The sequence below is a fragment of the Tympanuchus pallidicinctus genome, unplaced genomic scaffold (assembly GCF_026119805.1).
Source record: "Tympanuchus pallidicinctus isolate F22 unplaced genomic scaffold, pur_lepc_1.0 scaffold3, whole genome shotgun sequence".
NCBI lineage: Eukaryota > Metazoa > Chordata > Aves > Galliformes > Phasianidae > Tympanuchus > Tympanuchus pallidicinctus.
In genome coordinates, this window is record NW_026294747.1 from 23,266,934 (window position 1) to 23,289,019 (window position 22,086).

The window sequence follows — 22,086 nt, forward strand, 5'->3', positions numbered from 1 at the left end:
TGGCAGATAACAGCTCTTCGCTCAAGTGTGCTGCTCTCCCGCACTCACTGCTCAAGCAGCCGCTCCCTGGGGCCAGCACGTGGCTCTGCAACCTCTGAATTTCCCACAACAGTTCATCACTGCCTGGACATCTCCAGCAGCGTGGGGTAACTTTGAAGGTTGCCCCATCGCAGCTCTCTGCTCCCAGAGCTCCTGCACTGTGCAGTGAGAGCAGCTCAGAGCCATTGCCAGGAAGATGCAGTAGAAGGATGCTCATGGCCCCAGCTGCCAACCCATGTGGCAGAATCAAAGCAGGAACTAATAAAAGTAATTTTAAAAACAATAATGGCAACGCACGTTATTAAAATCCACGCTCAGCTGGGCGCTGGGCTTACCAAGCATTTCCCCGGCTTTAGACAGGTGGTGGGATTGCCCCAGACACCGGGGCAGGGTGTATGACAAGGAGACACAACAGTCAATTTTTAATATTGCATATTTAAGCAGGCTCAGGCTCCAATCCGTCATATCCCCCGGCTTTCCCTAAAATTAATCTTCAATAGCTTATCGAGAACTTCAGAAAATTAATATCCAGCGTTTCACCTTAGGGGGAGCAGCACTTTCTCTGGATGAATATGCATGCAGGAGGGAGAGAGCACGACAGAGCATCTGCCCGCAGGACTTCAGCTTCAAAAGAGGATTTCAGCTGAGCCCTTCCACACCCAGAGGACCGAGTGCCACAGGGCTGGGATGGTGCAAACAAATGCAGCCGCTCCCAGGCTGCACTACACGTGCCTACAAGAGACTTCAGCTCTGTACAAAGGGCCCCAAATGAATGAATCTGCCCTTAATGCCAGGCTACGGGAGCATGAAGAGGAACAGAACAGGTTGTTCCCCCGCTGTCTGATGCCAGGGAGCTCAGCATCTGCATTCCCGCTCCCAAGCCCAGCAGCCTTGACCCTGAGGCTGGGCAGGACTCATGGCACTGAAGCATGGCATGTTCACCAGTGAATGCTTCTTTATTGCAGGGCCCTGGAGCAGCTCCCCGGGAGGCAGTCCTGCTGCCAAATGGTGCCCAGGAGCCAAGAAAGGAATCAAAGCCCAATTTCCCATCTCCAGGAAGGAATGGGGAGGAAAGAGGGACAGGGAGCTGCAGAGAACCAGAGAACATCCTACACGGTGTCACCAGTTCTCCCATTAAACACCATGGGATTAACGGGTCAGGAAGCACGGGGCCACATCTGAGACTGGATTACTGTGTGCACGAGAATTAAACAGGGATTATCAGCAGCCCAACAGGCACAGTTGGGGCCAGGTCGCGGGGCTGTCTGATCCCCTCTCCACAGCAGGTCCCCCACAGCCACCAGGGCTGGCTTCAATGCCCCTCATGTCCCTGTATCTCATCCCGCGATGGCATCAGCCAGCAGTGGGAGTGCAATGCTGGAAGTGGTTCTATCCCTCAGAAGGAGTAATTATGGATCTCTATAAAGAGAGCACTTATCATGATGTGTTCATCTTCCCTGACACCTCCCGTACAGTGCCCTGGCTGCGTTCCGCAAACACTAATTAATTAAGCCATATACCTTTGCTGGGAGCTGCAGTGGGAGCGCTGCCTGCTGCCGGGGAGTGCTGCAGGGCCAACCACACCATGCATCCCTACAGGAATGGGGCCTGGAGCCCTGCAGGAGGCACACAGGGGGAGCCGCGATGGGGGAACCAACGCCTGGAAGAGGACATAGCAGCAGGTAATCAGAAATAAAGAAATGAGCCCAAGAGGGTTGCCAGGGAGCAGATGGCTGGAGGTGTAACAACAAAAACCAAGAAGCAACCCTTCCCCCCAAAAAGAAACGAAGCAAATGTTACACCGACAATAAAGATGAAGCCTCCAGGGGTAATTTGGGGAATTACAGATCAGTAAATTGCACATCTGTGTGCACCAAATTGATTGGAATGATAATTAAAACCAGAACATCTCATAATACGGCCCAGTGTGTGCATCTCAGAAGCTCGCGTCTCACTAATCTCTTGGATTTCCTCGAATGCTGAAGCCCAGCAATGGATGAGGCACAACGAGGTGGGTATTTGTTTAGGGCTTCTTTCACATGAAGAAGTGCTGGCAGCTGCTGTGGAGCAGGAGACCATGGATCTTCTTGCTCGGGTGGCCAGCGAGGAGCTGAGAGCAGGAGGATAACAGGTTGGGTTTTGGGATGGCAAGGGATTAGCTGCAGTGAGTCTGGATCTGCTCTTAGCTTCCACTACTTAGTAGGTCATTAGTGGCTAAGATGAAGGAACAAGGGTAGGGGATGGGAGCACAGCCTGGTTTAGGTTATTCATAACCATTGGAGAGAGTGAGGAGCTCTGGTGATCCCTCGACACACTACATGGATTGGAACCACACTGACAGATTGCATTAGTGCCAATAAAAGCAGAGAAATGTGCTTTGCTGTGTGAAATGCGTGGGCCTGGTGGATCTGGGTGGGCTCCTGCATCATAGTTCACTCAGCCTTTCTTCACAGGGGAGATGCTCCAGGCCCTTCACCATCTCTGTGGCCCTCCGCTGGACCAAGAGATCCCTTTTTTGTACTGGGGAGCCCAGAACTGGACACAGTACTCCAGATGAGGCCTCACCAGGGCAGAGTAGAGGGGGAGGATCACCTCCCTCGACCTGCTGGCCACACTCTTTTTAATGCACCCCAGAATGCCATTGGCCTTTTTGGCCACAAGGGCACACTGCTGGCTCATGGCCAACCTGTCGTCCACCAGGACGCCCAGGTCCCTCTCCGCAGAGCTCCTCTCCAGCAGCTCATCCCCCAACCTGTACTGGTGCATGAAATTATTCCTCCCTAGGTGTAAGACTCTACACTTGCTTTTGTTGAACCTCATCATTAAGGTTGGAAAAGATCATCTAGTTCAGCCACTGACCCATCCCCACCATGCCCACTAACCACATCCCTCAGTGCCACGCTACACGTTTCTAGAATGCCTCCAGGGACGGTGACTCCATCAGCTCCCAGGGCAGACTGTGTCACCGCCTCACCATTCTTTCTGATAAGAAATTTTTCTCAGTACCAGCTTCAGAGGGGCATGGGCTGCCCTAGGAATGGGTCTGTGCAAGGGGTCCACAGCAGTACCAGGAAGGACAGCTCGGTATCCCCCAGCACCTACAGGAGAGCTGGAGGCCAGGTGATGAGATGCAGAGACGTGAAAGGAAAATGTCACTTTGTACACTATGAGATTGAACTACAGGCTGTTCTTTTTTTTCCTCAGGAAACAGCTGCTTGAGACCAGAAACTCAATGAGACTCTGTGCTGGATTAGCCGTACACAAATGTCAACAGAAGCCACAGCTTCCTTGTTACAAGTGACATTCTGTGATGGGGATGGGATGATGCCATGTGCATGGGGCTGGCCACCAATATCCCACTCTATATTCTGTCAAGGTTACAGCTGTCACCACTCCAGGGACACCCTGCCATCGATCAGGAGCACAGTGCAAGCACCACACAGCACCTGGCTGAGGCTGCCCCATCCCAGAGTGAAAAAGATGAGAGCTTCTGCTCCGTCCCACATCGGATACGGGAGAATATTTACCTGATTGCATTGAATGGACACCACTTCCCTCTCCTCCATGCCAGCCCTATGTCTCACCTTGCTCTGAACCATAGAGATGGAGCTTACTACAGCACGAGAACATTTCTGCCACTCCCTGTGCTCCTGTCATACCCATTTCCCATCAGAGTAGGGAGGAGTTCACTGGTGCCCCAGCGAGTAGCCCATGTCAGGCTGTCTGTACTCTTTTAGAAGAGAAGAACTCTTCCCCTGTGCTCCCCTCCCTGCTCCTCTCTTCCACATCCATCATCATTAGCAGCCATAAACGTCAGATCCGCAGCCATTAGGCTGCTGGTCCTGGATAAATAATGCTTTTCATATTTAATTTACAAGTGGCTGCGGAGACTCTTTGGGGTGCAAGGGTTAATTAAGAGCCAAATTAGATGGAAACGCTTCTCCCCAAGGAAAGTCAATTAAATCTCCCTGGCAAGGACCCAGGGCTGGGCACAACCTCTGTTATAGGGCAGCTCCTGCACACATCTGGAGCTCGAGCAGCTCACAGAGCCAGGATGGCCCAGCACCAAGGGCTCGGTGAGAGGTGGCCAGAAAGACGCGCACGATCCATCCTCCTCCAGCTGCACCAACGCACCGCCGGACATTCCCCTGGGAAGCAGATCTCAGCAGGATCTCACCGTGACACCGCTGTGCAGGTGGCAGCAGCTCCTGGCCGCCTTCCAGCCATCTGCACGCCAAAGCAGCGCCCACTGCAAATCGCAGCAGCTCTGCAAACAGCAAACAAGCAGCTGGCAGCCTGCGTGCGCCTGATAGCCTTCCTGCACCGGTGTGCCGGCACAGCTCTTTCCTTCCTGAGACAAAGCTGCGTGTGGAGCAGCGCTGCTGGAACAGAGACAACACCGAAAAACAACCACCATCACAAAGCCTGTAGAGAAGGAAGGAAGATCCTTTGGGATAACAAGGGAGTTTGTTTGCATGGACTTCCTAGAAACAATAAGGCAGAAGTGCTCAGCATCAGTGCACAGCATTCTGCAGAGATGTGTCCATGTGAACGGGACCGCTCACTTGGATGCCCCCAGCAGGGCAGAAGGAGGGCTTTATCCCAACCACCACTACATCAGCCTCCTGGGCACAGGATCACCCAGGGACACCTCCAACCAGACGGGACAACCCCAGAGCAGAGCTAACACAGAGCAGGATGGATGTTGCTGGATTTGGGATCCTGAGCTATCCCTAGAGATATCCCTAAGAGCTCCCCTCTGCCTGGTGCCAAGGCCTTCTACTGAGCCTTGTGCCAAAACACTGCTGCCCCAGGATGGGGCGCACCCCATGTGTGTTGGGCCACCAAGCTCCCAGGGGCCATCAGCCTGCTGCCAATACCACCAGCATGGGGACAGTGACACATGGTGCCACTGCAGGGTGTCTGCCCACGAGCCAGCTGCCTTCAGAGAGCCCCTGAGAGCAGCGATATTAATGATGCTCCTTTTGATATGCAAACGGAGCGCTCATTACACCTCGCTCTCGCCCCGCATCCTCCGAGCTGTTAATTAAAGAGCGTGCAGGCAGCAGGCAGAAAATTATCGTCGCCTGCAACACAAACCGACAATGCTCCAGTGGCCCACCCCTATGCAGCAGCAAGACAGACAGACAGACTGACTGACCAACTGACCGACCCACCCTGCCCAGCCAACCCTGACCTCCCCGCATACCTGGAGCCATTAGCACAGAGGTAGGATGATGGGTGGGAGTCCCACAGAGCTGCATGGGCCCCAGCAAGCACTTTGGGGGGAGGGTAGGGTGAGCTGGATAGGAGGCAGGTGGGTGAGGATGCTCAGTGGCTCACAGCTGGGGTCCTGCCCCTAAATCTGCAGCAGGTGGAAGGAAAGGAGCTGCAGCCTGAGACTGGCACTGTTCAGGCCGAGGAGAAACTGTTACCAAGCAGAACTCTGACTCCTTATCACAAACATGTTAACTGGGGAAAAATTGAAAGAAGTACTATAATGCCCTGGTACTTGGTTAAATGGGGTTGCCATGTTTCTGTGTGCATGCCATTGTTAAATGTGTTAAATGTTAAACGTTAAACTTCACCATTGGCTTATGGCAGACCCTCCAAGGCACTTATGTGGTTAAGAAACATTTTTTGAACCGTAACTCAAGGCAAGAGGAGAAAACACAAGGGCTCCACGGAAATCTGCTGCAGGTGACTGTGGGGATCGGAGCCTTTGGGCACAGAGGAGTGTCAGCAGCCTGAGCCTGAGCACCGCGTAAAGCAGTGAGACCTGAGGGCTGGCACAGAGCATGGAGCTGCCGTGGAGGGGGGATAACTATTGGAGCGGGCTGCCTAGGAGGTGGGGTAGTCTCTGTCCCCAGAGGGGTTTATGAACCGTGTACATGGTACTGAGGGCCATGGTTAGCAGGTGTGGTGTGGTGGGTTGTTGTTCGGACGTGGTGATTCTGCCTTAACGATTTTATGATGCTCGTGGCAGTGTTCCCCGTCCTGTTGTGGGTTCCTGGACCACGACCCCTCGGGAGGATATGTATACATATACACATTTCTGAGGAGCAAAGTGAGCTGCAAAACGAGCACATGCAGGCAAACGGGAGGGCAGCTGACGCCCGCATTCACCAGCGCCCTCCGCTCGGCTGCGCCTGCAGAGCTCAGGGGCACATCCCCTGGGGAAAAAAAAACTGTAAAAATACTAAAAAGAAAAAAAAGGGGAAAACTTGGGGGAGACTTCTCAGCTCGGCACAGACCGGGGCTGCGCCGCCGGGCCGCCCGGAGGAGGGAGGGAGGGAGAGAGCGAGAGAGCAAGGAAGGAAGGAAAGAAGGAGGGAGGGGAGAAGGAGCGCAGCCCCCTTCCAGCCCTCCCCTCGCCTCTCCCCGCCACCGAACGCGACAGAGGGGCGTGGAGGGGCGGCCCCGGCCGGCAGTGGGCGCGGGCAGGGCGGTGCGCGGCGCTGGGCCCCCGCGGCGCGGCGCGGCTCGGCTCGGCGGAGCTCCGCCAGCGGGGCTCGGCGTGCGCGGCCCGGCAGCCGCGGCGCGGGGCCGCCGGGGATGCGGGGGGAGCTGGCCGCGGCGCCGCGCCAGGTAAGGGCGGCGGGAACGGCCCCGAGACGCGGCTCTGCCCGGGGCTCTTCGCCGGCCGCCAACTTCGCCGCGCCGGGAGAGGGCGGCGGGATCGCCGCCGTCCCGCGTCCGGGCGGAGGGAAAGGGGTGAGGCGGAGCTCGGGGGGTCGGAGCTACGCGGGTCCCGGCGCTGCGGGAAGGGGCGGCTGCGTGGGCCGAGGGTCGCTCCTCCGGGAGAGGAGTCCCCCTGGGCCCGCAGGAATAACGATGCTCGCGGGCAGCAGAGCGTTCAGCGCGATCGCCATCGGAGTGAGCTGATCCGGGCAGCCGCATCCTCGGGAGGAGCGATGCAGTTGAGCAGATGAGAGATAAACAGGCGCAGGTGGATGCTGCGATAAGGAAACTCCGGGACCGGCTCGGGAGCGATTAATTAAATGGGAAGGCGAATGCTGAATGCCAGGAGGAGAGGTTAAAAAAAAGAACCCCCGGTGTCAAACCCCGCGATTTCAGTGCCGCTCCGACCGGGCAGCGACCTGCGGGGTGCGCGTAGCGCGAACCATCTCTAGGTCCCTCGGAAACGCGGCCGGGATAGGACGGGGGAGCGAGCGGACCAGAGCGCGGTGCCCCGAGCACTGTCCTTCGGGAGGTGCCGTGGGAGCGGCGGTGCACGTGGAGAGCAGAGCGAGCCCCGAGGGGAGTCGAGGCCGGAGGGAGCGCGGGCTGCGGTGTGCGGTGGTGCCGAGCGCTCGCTGCCACCGCAGGGATCCCATCTGCCGCGGTCCCACCGCCGGGCGCTGAGTCGCTGCCCGGGGCGGGTGAGCTGCGGGAGTGTGCAGAGGCGGGGGCGCGATTCAGCCGACCCGACAGCGTGGGATGCCGCCACGCAGCCCGTCCGCAACGTGTCACGTCGTGGGGAGAAGTCGGGGGACGCCGGGACCGGCGGAGGGTGCCCGGCCGAGAGTTGTTCTGCAGCGCTGCGGCTCTTAGCGCCCGGACGGAGGGAGCGCGGCCGCAGCGGCCGCAGCCGCGTTCGAGGGGCTGCCCGGGGAAGGAGCGCAGCGTCCGGAGCGCCGCTTGTCGTAGCTGCGGTGCCGTGAGCCCCGCGATTCCCGTGGCCGGAGCGCGACGAGGACCCGCTCCCTGCGGAGCCCGCCGCAGCGCTGCCCGCCGGGTGCTGCGGCAGCGCGGGTGCCGGGAGAGCTTCTCGTCCCGCGTCCCCCTCCGCGCCGCTGGGAGCGCGTCCGGGCGCACGGGCGACCGCGCCCCGCTCCCCGCCCTCCTCGCCCCCCCGGGCGGCAGCCGCTCTGGGTTGCGGTTTTCAGCTGGTCCCAAAGTCCTGAGTCACTGCGCGGTTTCTATGGAAACAAGAGATGATGGGATCGGGGGGTAGAGGGTGCCGGCTGCGGGATCGGGGCGCGCCCAGCACCGCACCGTCCCGAAGTCCCGCATCTCCCATCGGGGAATAGGAGCAGAGACTGGGAGGGCTGGCGACCGTGTGTGAGCCGTCCTCCCGCAGTACGGGAGCTGGGGCTCTGTGTGAAGGGTGCAGTGTAGCTGGCCAGCACTAGAGAGCAGGAAAGAGGTCCCGCTTGGCAGCTTCCACTCAGAAGATGGCACATCCCGGACTTCTCCCGAATAGGCAGACCTGGAAAAATAAAGAAGCCTTGGAAAAAGTGTTGGCTTGGTGACTCCAAAAGGGTTCGGAGAACCTCGTGGAGCTTCCAAGCCTACACTTTTTCTGAAGAACATTCCATGTCCCTGGAAGTCCTGGCTGCAATCATCTCTGGAGTTGTGCCAGCATCTTGCTGCTGTCCTCTCCTCTGAAGCAGGCTCTGCAGTGCGTGGCTGGGATCCATGTGGTTAGACCCAATGCGCGTGCACTGTGGGAGGGCATTTGCTGGTAGCAGGAACACTCTAGTCCTTCTTTCTGGTCCTTGCTCACCCCATGCCTTCTCTGTTGGGTTGCAGACACCAAGACAACCTGTGAAGAAGCCCCATGAAGGTGACCAGCCATGCAATGTTCCTGGAAGGCTGTCCTCCTACTAGCCTTGGCATCCATTGCGATCCAGTACACGGCAATCCGCACCTTCACCGCCAAATCCTTCCACAGCTGCCCCATCCCCGTCAACTGCAGCCTGAGCCAGGATGCTGACGCGGCCGAACGGCTGTGTGATGAGAGCCCCACTTTCGCCTACAACCTCTCCACCAGGAAGACGCACGTCCTCATCCTCGCCACCACCCGCAGCGGCTCCTCGTTCGTGGGACAGCTCTTCAACCAGCATTTCGATGTCTTCTATTTATTCGAGCCCCTCTACCACGTGCAGTACACGCTGATCCCGAAGCTGACACAGAGCAAGAGCACGACAGACCGGCGGGTGATGCTGGGGGCCAGCCGTGACCTGCTGCGCAGCCTGTATGACTGCGACCTCTACTTCCTGGAGAACTACATCAAGCCCCAGCCCATCAATCACACCACCGACCGCCTCTTCCGCAGGGGAGCCAGCAAGGCCTTGTGCTCGCCACCAGTCTGCGAGGCCCTGGGCGCCGTCGATCTCCACCTGGAAGAAGGGGACTGCGTGAAGAAGTGCGGCACCCTGAACCTGACGCTGGCCACCGAGTCCTGCAGGGAGCACGGACACGTGGCCATCAAAACCGTGCGTGTGCCCGAGGTGAGTGACCTGAGGGCGCTGGTGGAGGACCCGCGGCTGAACCTGAAGGTGATCCAGCTGGTGAGGGACCCGCGGGGCATCCTGGCGTCCCGCAGCGAGACCTTCCGGGACACCTACCGGCTCTGGAGGATCTGGGATGGCACCGGCAGGAAGCCCTACAACCTGGACGTCACCCAGCTCACCACGGTGTGCGAGGACTTCTGGAACTCCGTTTCCACCGGCCTCAACCGGCCGCCATGGCTCAAGGGCAAGTACATGCTGGTGAGGTACGAAGACCTGGCCCGGAACCCCATGAAAAAGACCGAGGAGATCTACGATTTCCTGGGCATCCCCATGGATGGCAACGTCGAGCGCTGGATACAGAACAACACGCGAGGGGACCGCTCCTCATCCAAGCACAAGTATGGGACGGTGCGCAACTCGGCGGCGACGGCGGAGAAGTGGCGCTTCCGTCTGTCCTACGAGATCGTGGCGTTCACCCAGCGCGCCTGCCAGCAGGTGCTGGCACAGCTCGGCTACCGGGCCGCCCGCTCTGAGGAGGAGCTGAAGAACCTCTCCATCAGCCTGGTGGAGGAAAGAGACTTCCTGCCCTTCTCCTAAGGCTGGGCCCCGTTTTTGATACAGACCATTTCGAACTGTTGCCTTATTTTGTTTTCTTTTGTTTGGTTCCCCCCCGACCCTCTTTCTCGTCGTCTTCTCTCCAAAATTTGCACTAAATCTTGAATGGGAATCTCAATGGAGTTCAGAGGAAGTGATTCTTGCCTCTCAACACGTTTTGGGCGCACGAGGAATTGGGTCTCTCCAAGCAAGAGCTAGAACTGTGGATGGGTAACAATGTTTACAAAACACACAAAATGTATAAAGCAACCTTCAAGCTTTCCAGACAGAAGGGTACCTGGGGTACTGTACTTTTGCACTGTTTACTTTTACAATGTAAGAGGTAAATATAAATATAATTTATGAATGGCATCATCCCCTCCAGAATAACCCCCTTGCCCCACAGTGAGCAGGTCAGACTGGAAGCTGAATGTGGAGCAACCTCCTTGTCTCAGATCTCAGTTCAATATGTCTGTTGGAGTTCTGTTACAGAGCTGAGCGGGTGGTCAGCTGCTCCTACATGGTGGTTTGGTAACACCTGTGATACTTCTTTGTGCCAAAATCCCAGAACAGGGAAAAAAAAAAAAAAAAAAAAAAAAGAAAAGGGAAGAAAGTGATTGGGTGGTTTGGTAGAAGCCCAACACAAATGCTTTATTTCTGTGTTTTCTGTAAATAAAAGTGCAATAAAACTGACCTGGAGGTGAACTTCAAGTGAAAGACCTCAGTAAGTAGTGGGTGGATGTGCCCACAGGCAGTGGCTGATGTCTGCAGATCCGCCTGGCTCCCAGTGCAGTGGTGTCAAGCCGGGTTGGAGACCAGCACATCCCCACAAGGATGGCAGAGAGCTGCAAGCCTCCTGCTTCAGCAAGGACACATTAGCATCCAAACCTTGTAGCAAGCAGCGAAGCCAGAAGCGAGAACCTGTGGTTATTTCCAGGCACAATAGCTTGCTGGTGTGGTTGGCAGCAGAGATCCACATACCCAGCACGGCCCCTTCAACCTGTCCCCCATTGTTCCTGTTGGTCCTTTGTGTCCCATGTCACATCCAGTGCTGTTGGCATGAGTATTATTGTGCCCTACGCTGAAGGACAGAGAGAAGTTCTCCAGGTTCAGGTCACTAAACAGCAGAATAAGAACAAGCAACCAAAAAGATTCTCCTGGAAATACAGAGATCTCCTTTGGAAGCTAGTAGCAGAGGCAGGAACCTCACACTCCAGGCACGCTGTATCCTGGGGGCCGAATGGGAATGCAGTGATGTTGCAAGGCTGCAGAGCACTCAGAATCTGACACAAGATGCTTGTCTGTTCAAACCTTGCCTGCTGACCAACTTCCAACAGGGACACCATCCACCCAACAATCCAATCCTGCAGGCACAGTCCACTGACTGGCTATACAACCAGACCCACCAGGGGGAACGAGGAGGGAAAGTCCTTCCTCTTCTCTCCCCTTTAAAGACCTCTGGAGGAACAGGTGCAGCTGCTATACAAGGTCAGCTTGTTAGGGGCATGTAGCAAATTGGCTTGATTTGCAAACCTGCTTGAAGTGGGCAGGGGAGGAGAAATGGTGAGCAGTGGTGGTCAATCTGATGTCTCTCATCAGCCACCTATGCTGTCTGCACGGTGACATAACCCACTTTAGCCCTATGAGCAGAACGGGCACAGCATGCTCTGCAGTGAATGCTTGCTCCATCCACTGCCTCTGGCTGGTCTGGGGGCAGCTCTGGGGAGAGCTTCACCACCCCAGGCATTTTCTCCTTCATTTTCCACCACCAGTGAGGCATCAACCAAATAAATGGCTTGATTGCCCTATTATTAGCTACTAAATTAATCCTTTTGTCAGCGCTTAACAAATACCGAGCTGTTGGCTCCCGGCCTTATCCCAGTAAAAGGGACACAGGCTGCAGGGCTGCCAACTCCCTCCTCCCTGCTAGAGTTTGGTGGCTCCTCCATTGTGCTGCCATCATCCCTGCTCAAGGGCTGTGTGTTTCCAGGAGTTTGGGGCAGCTCTGCTATGGGAAGTATCTGTGCAGTGGGAGAAGTGGCCAGGGTGACTGGCTGTGCCCATCCAGCACCCATGTTTCCTGCTAGTGAGCAAACACGTGGGTCTGACTGCTCCATGAGGCTCCTCTCAGCTGTACAGTGGGAAGAAAACTCCCCTGGGCTGTCAAAACAGACTGCTGCAGGGAGAAGGAGGTTTCTCTCCTTGGCCAAGATAAGTGGCTATGCAAGCCTGCATCAAGAAATTGCATCTGTAGAGGCAAATTCTTCCGTCTTTGCTGAGATTCCACTTTTGGGGCAGTTAGCCTTTCCCTGGCACCAAATACTTCTCTGCGCTGGTCTTTAAACCAAATGAAGAAATGGAGTTTAAAAGTGTTCTCAGAACTGCTCTTGCCATTCCAATCAGGAAACCTGCTTGTAGCAAAATTGCTTTTGAATCACAGTTAAAAGTCGTGTCCCAGTTTAAGAGGGGACTGAGCCTCAGCCCTGCTTGGTGCCTCATTTAGAGCCCTTAGGGGAGAGATGTGATTTCCCAAGGAATCTCTAACATCTTCACTCAGCTGCACTTCCTCTACTTGTTTTCCCTCACTGGAAACAAGAAACAGTGCAACAAAGATTTTTATCCTCAAATTTTACTGTAATTAAAATACAGAGATGCAGAATATTCCCAGAAACACACTGCAAAACAAACCAAGCAAACAGATTCAGTAGGAAACCAATTACAGACAATGAAATGATAAAGAACAGAAGTGTCCTCTGGAGCCTGGTGCCATGCAGCGACGGTGCCGGGTTAGCAAAGGGCTCCTTGGCTCCTGGAGGAGCAGAGATGGGCCCGACGTCCATCCTGGCAGCTCTGTGGCTCTCTCCATCCATCTCCACATTTATGCTCGTGCTGCTATTTTCACCAGGATGACTTTGCAGTGGGGACACGGGAATGACCCACCCACAGGAACAAAAGCCAACAAGAAAACCCAGAGGGAAAGAAGTGGGTTAAGAATTTCCAGACATGAACACAAGCAGACAGAAAGGGGTGGAAGACATGCACTCCTCTCCCAGCCAGGGCAGCCACAGGAGCAGTCACCCTCTCTGCCCTCCCAGCTAATGTGAGCGTGGATGTGTAATGGAGGTCTCTAGGGGAGCTCTGGAGAGCTCTGCACCTAGGGCAAGACAAAAAGCGAAGGAAAAAAAAGGTGCACGCTAATAGGATGAACAAGGGAAAAGGGAGGAAAGGAAATGCCCATGGGCTCTTCTCCAAGCCAGGGTAAGCCTCTGGGGCAGGGGAACGCCCAGCTGTGGTGGGGCACTGAGCTGTGTGTAGAATTGCGGCCCGGCCCTGCAGTGGGGGGATCCTGGCAAATGCCTGGGGGAGATCTGGGAGTGAAGAGGGGCCGGCCTGGTGCCTGGACCCTCTTTTGGGCACACTGATCCAGCCAAATGGAAACAACCTCATTATCATCACTGCTGTGGAAGCAGGGCCCCAGCCAGGAGCAGAAAAGCACCACACCCCAAAACTCATGTTCTTCCACACTCTTCCCTAGGGCAAACTCTCTTACATTCATCCTCTGATTCAGAGCCTGTCCTAAGAATCAAATTCTCTTTGTGCTCCTCCCTTTCTTGCTCCTCCTGTCCTCCTCTCCTAACACCAGGACCCAAATCTTCCTTGAATGAGCTCCCTTCACCCACCTATCCACCTTCACACTGTCCCCCTTGTATCAAGTCCCACGAGCTGGTATCAATGGGACCGAAGCAAAACGTAGTTCTTAGCCTCTTCTTCAAGAGGCTGTGTGAGAAGTGGCCTGGGTGGCCTTTGTGCTTACAGTGATGGATACCAATGCTGCTTCTCTTCTGGCACAAAGAGTGCCCAGAAGAGCAGCTCAGAACTAGATCACTCAGATCAAACGAGCAGGCCTAGCACACCAACAGCCATACCTTCACAGGCCTTCCTCTGAGCCCAGCGTGTTTATGTATTCCTGAACACTCATTAAGCAGCAGGAGGCCCTGGTTTTTGAGTAGATTTAATCTTCTGTCCCCAGCTGCTAGTTTTGCCTTTTTTTGCTATTTACGGTGCATGAGCTCTCCATTAGCTGGGCTCAAAGGACAGCAGTTCTCTCCTCCCCTGTTCAGGCCATCCATCAAATGAGGACAAATGGGGAGCTTCACTCCATTTACTGCAGGGAGTCACCAAAGAACAGAAGAGCAAAGATGGGAAACCCCTAGGTTCCCTACAGCCTTTCTCAATGCACCTTTATCATATTTTCCACGCCTGCAGACAACAGCTTGAGAAGGATCTAATGCTTCCCCCAGAAGAACAGGCCTGTGTGGGATACTGGTTGTCAGAGCATGATGAGCTCCCCATCATCTGTCCAGAGGTGGATAGTTATGTGAAGCTTTTTCACAGCATCTTCTCCTGCCTAAAGCCTTGGAGAGGTAGTGACGAGGAGTCCCAGTGGGTAAGAAACTGTGTCGTTCCAAGAGAGCTGGTGACAGCACAGCTAGTTATGCACAAGCAGCTTTTAGCTTTGGGGCTAGAGATGGATTCAGAAGCAGTCTGTGATTTGGAATAAGAAATGAGACACACTGAGAGAGAGCGGTGAGCAGAGATCCATGCAGTGCAGACTGCCCTCCTGCTTAGCAGGGCATTCACTACAAAGGAAGAACAGAAAAGGTTTCTTCTGGCCTTGCTCACTGCCACAAGCATCCCAGCAAAGTGCAGGTGCACAAGACCTGATCTTTCTATGAAGCTGCTGCCGTCAGAGACAGAACCAACACATCTGGGTCAACGTGGCCTTCTCAAGAACAAAGCACACAAGGAGAGGAAATGCGCACTCATACTGAACGTTGTTTCCTCTTTAGAAACAAAGATGTAGGTTAAACCACTCTCATGCTACCCAAAGTAAAACAGTGTGGAGATCAGGAAGCTCTTATTGCAAACAGCAGGTCTGCTGCCCAGCCAGGGGCACAGGGAGAACCTAGCAGCAGCATGATGAGCACAGGGACACAGTGACTTGTGGCAGGCCCCAAATGTGGACTGAATAAAGGTCAGAATCAAAACGGCTTCACAAGCCCAAGAACATTCAGGCAGGATTGGGAGGGGACGACTTGTACTTAAATATTCCCTGATGTTTGAGGCCTAGGCAGCCAGGAAATGCAATGAGCCTGCACAGGAAATGAAAACGAAGGAAGTCGGCTTCGACGTCCAAAGATAGGGCAGAAAGTAAACAAACGGCACAGACAGGAGAAAGGAGATTGTTCACATTCCTTTGGTTTCAGTAAACTAAGCCGTTGGGCCACAGAGAGGACATCTTCCTCAGAACTGTGATTACTGTGACAAGGACCCTATACAAACCTACATGCCAGAAGTGCCAAAGATGACGATGTGAACTCCTCCACGGCAGTGGCACAGTTTTTCTCACCTGGCTGAAAACATGCCTGTGGGTTGCTACGTACACACACGCTAATACATATGCATATCTATAAAACACAGCACAAACACTGCTTCACTTGCCTACGCATCCAACAGCTAACAACCTAGGCTACTAACCTGCCAAAGCCAGGGAAGGCAGAGTTAATGTTGGAACCTGCGGCTTTCCTCATCCCGAGAATCGCAGGGGCCGTGGAGTGTGAGCACGTGCACGTGTGTGTGTGTGAGTGCACGATGTCACTGACCCCCGAGCATCACGGGCCAGACTGAGGATGGCTATCGCTCCCAGATGGATGCAGGTGTCTGGGTTTCTGCGGCACTGAGAGTTTGGGTGGGCTTTTAGTGCAATACGGTGGTTCAGAGGAGCTGTCCTCAGGGACACGTTCTCCAAAGCAATGCATCCCACTTCCAGCCAGACACTGCTCCCGGGGTGCTGAGCCACAGGAGAGCGAGGCTCTCAGCCTCCCTGGAGCAGAATTTGGGTGGCATTTGGGAACATGCTTGCTTGTGGTTACCAGTGACATCTGTGGAGTGAGTGTGGCCTACAGCCAGAGTGCCCCTTTAGCAAATGGGGATACTGCAAGGACTTCAAGGGTCAAATCCAAGGGCTGGTTTGTGTCTCTATGGTAAGAGAACCTCTCCTCTCTCACCAGCGGCGCACCCACTACCTGTGCTGTAACATCACAGATGCCTAGCAGATACCACTGGCAGCTCTCTCCCCCAGTGAGAATATACAGCAGATTTCATCCTCCTGCCTCCCACCAAGGAAATCCACACAGAAGTTGATGGTCTGGGACACATGATACTCTTGTGTGGCATCATAACTGGAGCTGCACTGTTGAGATTGAGGGTTCGTTCTCTGAAGGGTGCAATTCAGCCAGGGAGTGTGTGACTGGGAGCAGCCTGTGAGTGGGCCCTGAAAGAAAACCTAAGAGATGCAGGGCAGGAGGGAGGTTTCCCCCTCTTCACAGTATCTCTCCTTTGTGTCAGTGGGACTTTCTTCCACCATTCTCCCCCAGACAGACTCCCCAGGCACACCTCTCAGGCCTGAGGGAAGTGCTGTTTCAAAGGCTGTCTTCCCTGATGAAGCTGAATTCAACTATACAACCCATGCCCCAAGACAGGCTTAACTCACCCTGTCCCCTTGTCCCTGGCTCCAGGTAGATGGAGCCTCTCCCACCCTTCTGTGCTTACAAGAGGCAGAAGGGAAGAAGGAAACCACACAACAGAGACAACTGTGCTTTGAAGTCCTCGGAGCAGAAATGGTTCCCAGGAGGTGATGGGAGTGAAAGGCATAGACAGCGGCTCTGGGAGCCCTGAGCCAAGCAGGAGGTGCTGAGCAGGCTGCAGCCGGAGTCTGCTCGGGTGCTTGACCCTCCCTGAAGTGGATGGTTCCAACTCAAAGAGGGCTGTGTGTGGGAGAGTACGGGCAGGTAGACCTTTCGGAAAGGGGCTGCGATGGGGATTAGTCAGCCTTGTCCTTCTTCTTTGCGGTGAAAGGGACTTTGCCAGCGACTGCGCTGCCCACGGCTCCGACGCCACCGGTCACAGCCGAGACGCTGCCCTTCACCAGTCCAACGCCGGCAGCAGGGACGCTGGTCACAGCTGTCTTGGTGAGCTCCAGACTCTTGCTGCCCACCCAGGCGACTCCTCCCAGCGTGGCCCCCACCGCTCCCCGGGTGATGCTGAACAGGCCGCCCGTCACTCTCCAGATCACCCCTGCCTGCTGCTGTGGATGGTCCTTGCTGGCATCTGTGGGAGAAAAAGAGAGACAGTCAGTGGGGCCAGGCTGAGGGTCTTCTTCCCAGGCTGCGCTCCCACCACGGCCCTGCTCCCGCGTGCAACTCAATGCAAATGCCACTAACGGGAGATGTAATCCCATCCTCTATGTGTTGACTAACAGCAGTAAATCACAGCCAGCACGGGACAGGCTGCTGACAGCAGCGGTTGATGCTGGCGTGGCCGCGGGCCCTCAGAAGCAGCTGTTTGGAGGCAGCCCTACACACCTGTCAGATGAAGGACTGAGGTGCAACACACACCTATCTGCTGGAGATGTAATTGAGCTCGCACAGATAGCAAACTGCAGTAAAGATACAGTGACACGGACGTCACCTCAGGTTGTACAAGCCCTCCAGAGAGCTCAGCGCTGTATTTAATAGTGTTAAGACTGTTAAGCTTAAGTTGATACGCTCTGTCATGCTGTCTACCTGTGCCAGCTGGAGGAAGGCCAGCACGCTGTGCCCACCCAAGCTGCCATCGCACCTGCCCACAGCCCTGCAGACGTAGTGCTCACAGCTCGCCAGCTCCTGAGAAGGGGCTCGAGCCATGCTGCTGCGGGGGGATCCGGGCCTGGCAGCCCTCCTGGCAGCCCCCACACAGCCCTCCCCGCTGCCTCAGCTGACAGCGCTCAGCCAAGAAAAGGAGGAGCTGCTCTTTTCGTGGGACGAGATATTTTGGAGTCTCTGCCTTCTGATTCACTGCCAGTTCCGTACAGGAGATGAGTTACTAATAATTGCAGAAATACAACAAAGCAATTGTGACAGGAAAAAAAGCAAGCACCAGCTGGGAAGGCAGCAGCCCTGAAGCAGCAGCATCCCTCCTCACCCACTGCCTGCTCAGAAGAGAGGTGAAGAGGCTGCACAGCACTAGTGCAGTGGGAGGTCTCCTAGCCCCCTGCTACATCCACACCTGGTTTCCTCTTCCAAGCACTCAAGTCCTCCCCACCCCCTTTCTCTGAAGCAACTTGAGAAGAAAGCCCCATGTTTACCTGCTCACTGCTGGCCTCTTTCTTTGGTTGTTAATAATATTCCAGGCAACAAAAATTTTTTACCTGGTTCCCCCTCTTGATGCCTCCACCCCTTTTCATTTCCATGCAGGTTGGAGCCAGCATTGTTCCAGACAGTGTATTTCCTTTGCTAGCAAGCAAAGGCCCTGTAAAGGCTGGAATGCCAGCGAGTAGCTCTCTGAGGTGTGGGACCTCAGCGTGCTGCTGCCCTTCTTGGTGGAGATGTCAGACTTACTCAGTCTGAGCAAATGCCTTCCTTTTACTGTTAGCATTTTCTTTCGCCCTGCATCCCTACCACATCTGCTATTCAGTGTACTTCTGCCCAGCAATACTGTGAATTTGTTGGAGCAGAGACTGTCTTCCCACCGTCCATATGACACAAACACTGTAGGATCTCAAAGTACTGCTGGAAAACAAGCCTTTTTCTTTTTCTCCTTTTTTTTTTCCTTTTTTTTTTTTTTTTTCCAAACAAGCCAACCAGACAGCAAACAGCAGGGCATAGATTTTATCCTTGGAAGCACCGCCTGCCCTGGAGTGCTGGATGCAGACAGCCGAGGGGACAGCCCGACCTTGCCAAATGGATGGAGCTGCTGTGCACCTCCAGCAGTGGTCCCAGCAGGCACTCCCAGACTGCAGCAGGCCCTCTGTGGGAAGGGGATGCTCTGGGGCTCTGAGGAAACAATTCCAGATGTCTTCAGACTCTAGTGGCTAACTTTCAGGTGCTTAACATAGGGTTTAAGCTAGGAAATTTCTTTTATTTATAGTCAGGGAAGAGATCTGGATTAGGCACAAGCATGAACTAGGTGCTGTGATAATCCTTTCCCAGTTATTTTTGTGTCCTAAAAACTCTTCAGCTCTGGGGGTCTTTGCTCAGAGCCATGGTTCCCTGAGCTCTGGTGGGCTGTGGAGCAGCCATCCCTTGGGTAGGTTCAGGACAGTGCCTGCGAGCAGCCTGGGTTTGCCAGCTCTGGTGACTTGGAATAAGCTTTAGATTACACACTAGTCTGATCATCTAGGCAGCAAAATGGAGCTTGAGAAGGGCCAGTGCAGACTTTCTGATATAACCCTAAGCAGCTACTTTTCTTCTGGGTATACAATACATTGCCTGGCTTTTCCTCAGCAGTTTCTAAGTCCTTTTTTTCTTTCCCTCATTGCTGCTGAGACCTTCTGGCTCCATCTCCAGCTCAGCTGCCAGCTGCCCAGCCATTGCACACGGCTTAGCCAGTAAGGCAGGCACCTTTTGTTTTTTGTCTTCAGCCCAAGGGCAGGACAGCACCCAGAAGGATGGGTTTGCCATCATGGGCGGGATGGAGCCACAGGGTCCCCGTGTTCCTGCTGGTCATGGAAGCAGGATCCTGTGTGTCCCTCAGAGGACTGCAATGCAGAAGCTCTGGGCATTAAGCAGCGTGCTCAGCTGCAGAACCAAGTGCTGTATCAATGCAGCAATAATCTCCCTGGCTTCGCATGGGTAAACTTATGTCCGAGATTACCTGGAACCTCTCTGTCTGAGGTTTTAGCCCTCCCATGTATTTCTGGGACCACTGCCCAGCTCACTGACCGACACCACTGTGAACATCACTTAGGTGCTGTGTGCTTGCCTGCAGGTAGACAGCCCAGGGACCAGAGGGGAGGAGGCAACTGCAGATGAGATTGAGGGGGGATGCTACTCTGCCAGCAAAGAGCTACAACATATTGGAGAAAGTGTCAGGAAATACTAATGAAGAGAGACAAGGACAAAGGTTCTTTCTGATTAAGCTAGGCAGAGTCAACAAAGCTGCAGCATCCTGGAGCATCAGTGCTTGAACGGTGCCTGCACCTGCTCTGCAGCCACTCTCACGGTCCTTACTCTCCACAGACAGCAGGGAGGAGGAACGAAGGACCTGGCCCTAGGAGAGTGAGAGGCTGTTCCAGAAGCATTCCCAGGGCTCCAACACAGACAAGATGCTGTACCACCAAAAACATTAATAGTAACACAAAAAAAAACCCACCTCAAATTTGGATATATTTGAAAAGAAAAAGAGAAATCCCTTACGGCCTCAAAATGCAAGGGGACACATCCTATCGTGGCAGCGTGCTGAAACAAGTCGTATTTGTACTATACTCCAGAGGATGTGTCAAGAGCTCTCCAGCCAGCCCTGGTTAGTTTGTCTTCTGGACTGCAATAAACCCCATAGTAAGCTGTCATGTAAGATAAGCATCGGATTTACAGTGCAAATTAGCCTCTCAGACAATGGAGTGAGCTAAGCATTTTGTTGGCACAGAGGAGCCCAGATTAAGGGCGAGACAGGCAGCAGAGATGAAATACACAAAATAATCAGAGAGACAGACACACAGCCAGAGCATGGGAACAACTCTGTTCCCTGGAGCCGGCTGCAGCCCATGCTGCTCATAAAAGCTCTTCACCATCTGTCAAGCCCTTTTCTCTTCCATCAATGACCTGCCCTTTTTGAGGGTTCCTTCAGCTTCGCCTCGCCCCACGTCAGCTCAGAACAGAAAAAGGAGGAGGAAAAGAGAAGAGTGAAGCACACTGCTGTACAAACACTGACTCTCCACACTGAGGTCGGTGTCCCACACAGCATGCTGCTCCTACCCATAGCCTCGCTGTCCCACGCTGTCAGTGCAGAGCTGGGGTCCCACTGCTGCGTACCATACAGAACAGCACTTCCTCATTGGATCCCGGCCAGGTGAGATTAGTACTAGTTGTTCTTCCTAATAGACTCATATAAGCAGCCTCTTCTGAACAAGAAGGTGAGGTGAAGGAGCAACATGCATAGCTCTCCATCCATAGGACACTTTTGTCCCAGCTGAGCCCAAGGCAAAGGAGCTGGGCTGGCTCAAAGACCAAAATGCAAACAGTGCCTGGCTCCAATCTGTCCCTCCACAAAGATGAGACAGGATGAGATCCCAGCTCCTGCCTGAATGATGCCTCTGGCAGCCATTAAGTGACCCTGTATGGCAGCTGGTGCACTGAGACAGGTTCCTCTACCTGGAGAAACGTCTGGTCTGGAGGAACAAGCAAGGGGTGGAGGGTCAGTGACTCACACAACCCAGTCTCAGCTTCGCCACTAAATTTTAAGCAACTCTGAGTAAATCATTCTCTCATTTAATGCCTCTGCACCACTGCAATTGAGAATGCGTGATTTTCTAAAAGCCTTAGCTGTTGAGTCACACCGGAGTGTGCATGGGAGAGAACTTTCCAGTCCTAATGTTTCTTGGAGAAAAAGCTGGAGTTTGGTTCAAGTGCACTCCTAAAGCTCTGAGAATCCCAAATGGATTATTGTTGTTTTTAACCTTGCGATTTTCTGAGCCTACCTCAATTTGAAACGCACGGGGTTGGCACTGCTGCTTCTCTTCCCCTTCTGTAAAGCGATGCTGAAGTTAATGATCCCTATTTCCTTGTATTGCTGGGCTGTCATGAAGGTTAATTAGGTACACTTGGTGCAGTGCTTTAAACGGGAAACTGTGTTTGTATCATCATGACTGGCACTGACACATTCCTGTTGACATTCTCAGTAGAAATGCCAGCAACAACTTCCAATTTATCTCTGGAGAGGTTTCCAGCCTACAGACAAGTCACAATGGCGAGGGAAAAGCTTGCCCCCTCCCAGGCACACCAGCCAGCTGTGGAGCTGCTGACTGTATAGCTCAGAATCTCAGCTTGGGAGAGATGCTTCTTTTCCTGCACAAGCCACTAAAGTAGGCAGGGATTGCTCCGAGGGCTGGGCATCAATGAAACCTCGCTGCACACCTCCAAGGAGGAATCTTCTCCGGAGAAAGGCCGGCTCTGCCTTCTTCCACGTCTCTAGAGAAGACTGAGCTGACCCTTGCAGGAGACAGCTGTACCAAAGCATCAATGCCTGTGATGAAGGAACTGCTGTTCCTGCCCTTTGCAGCACTACAGGATCAAAGACCTAGATCTGGCTGTGTCAAAGCCAAAGAATTAAAGGGAGCACTGCAGAAATCTTGCACACTTGTGTTTCCTTCCTGCCACACATCCCATGCTGCAGCTGG

At 54.2% G+C, this 22,086-nt stretch overlaps 2 protein-coding genes across 5 annotated transcripts in view; one reads left to right on the forward strand and one right to left on the reverse strand.

The window, feature by feature from the left end:
• Nucleotides 1-6,562: 6,562 nt before the first annotated feature.
• On the forward strand, nucleotides 6,563-10,566 carry CHST1 (carbohydrate sulfotransferase 1). Its single transcript, XM_052696896.1, has 2 exons — nucleotides 6,563-6,627; nucleotides 8,575-10,566. The coding sequence occupies exon 2, from the start codon at nucleotides 8,619-8,621 to the stop codon at nucleotides 9,873-9,875; it is 1,257 nt and encodes a 418-aa protein (XP_052552856.1). The 5' UTR covers nucleotides 6,563-6,627; nucleotides 8,575-8,618; the 3' UTR covers nucleotides 9,876-10,566.
• A 1,919-nt stretch (nucleotides 10,567-12,485) lies between these two features.
• Nucleotides 12,486-22,086, reverse strand: part of LOC128087389 (transmembrane protein 263-like) — a 217,027-nt gene continuing 207,426 nt past the window's right edge. For all 4 annotated transcript variants that reach the window (XM_052696899.1, XM_052696900.1, XM_052696898.1 and 1 more), the window contains one exon: nucleotides 12,486-17,042. In XM_052696899.1, coding sequence (XP_052552859.1) covers nucleotides 16,756-17,042 — 287 coding nt within the window. In that variant the 3' untranslated portion in view covers nucleotides 12,486-16,755. The remainder of the gene's footprint in view (nucleotides 17,043-22,086) is intronic.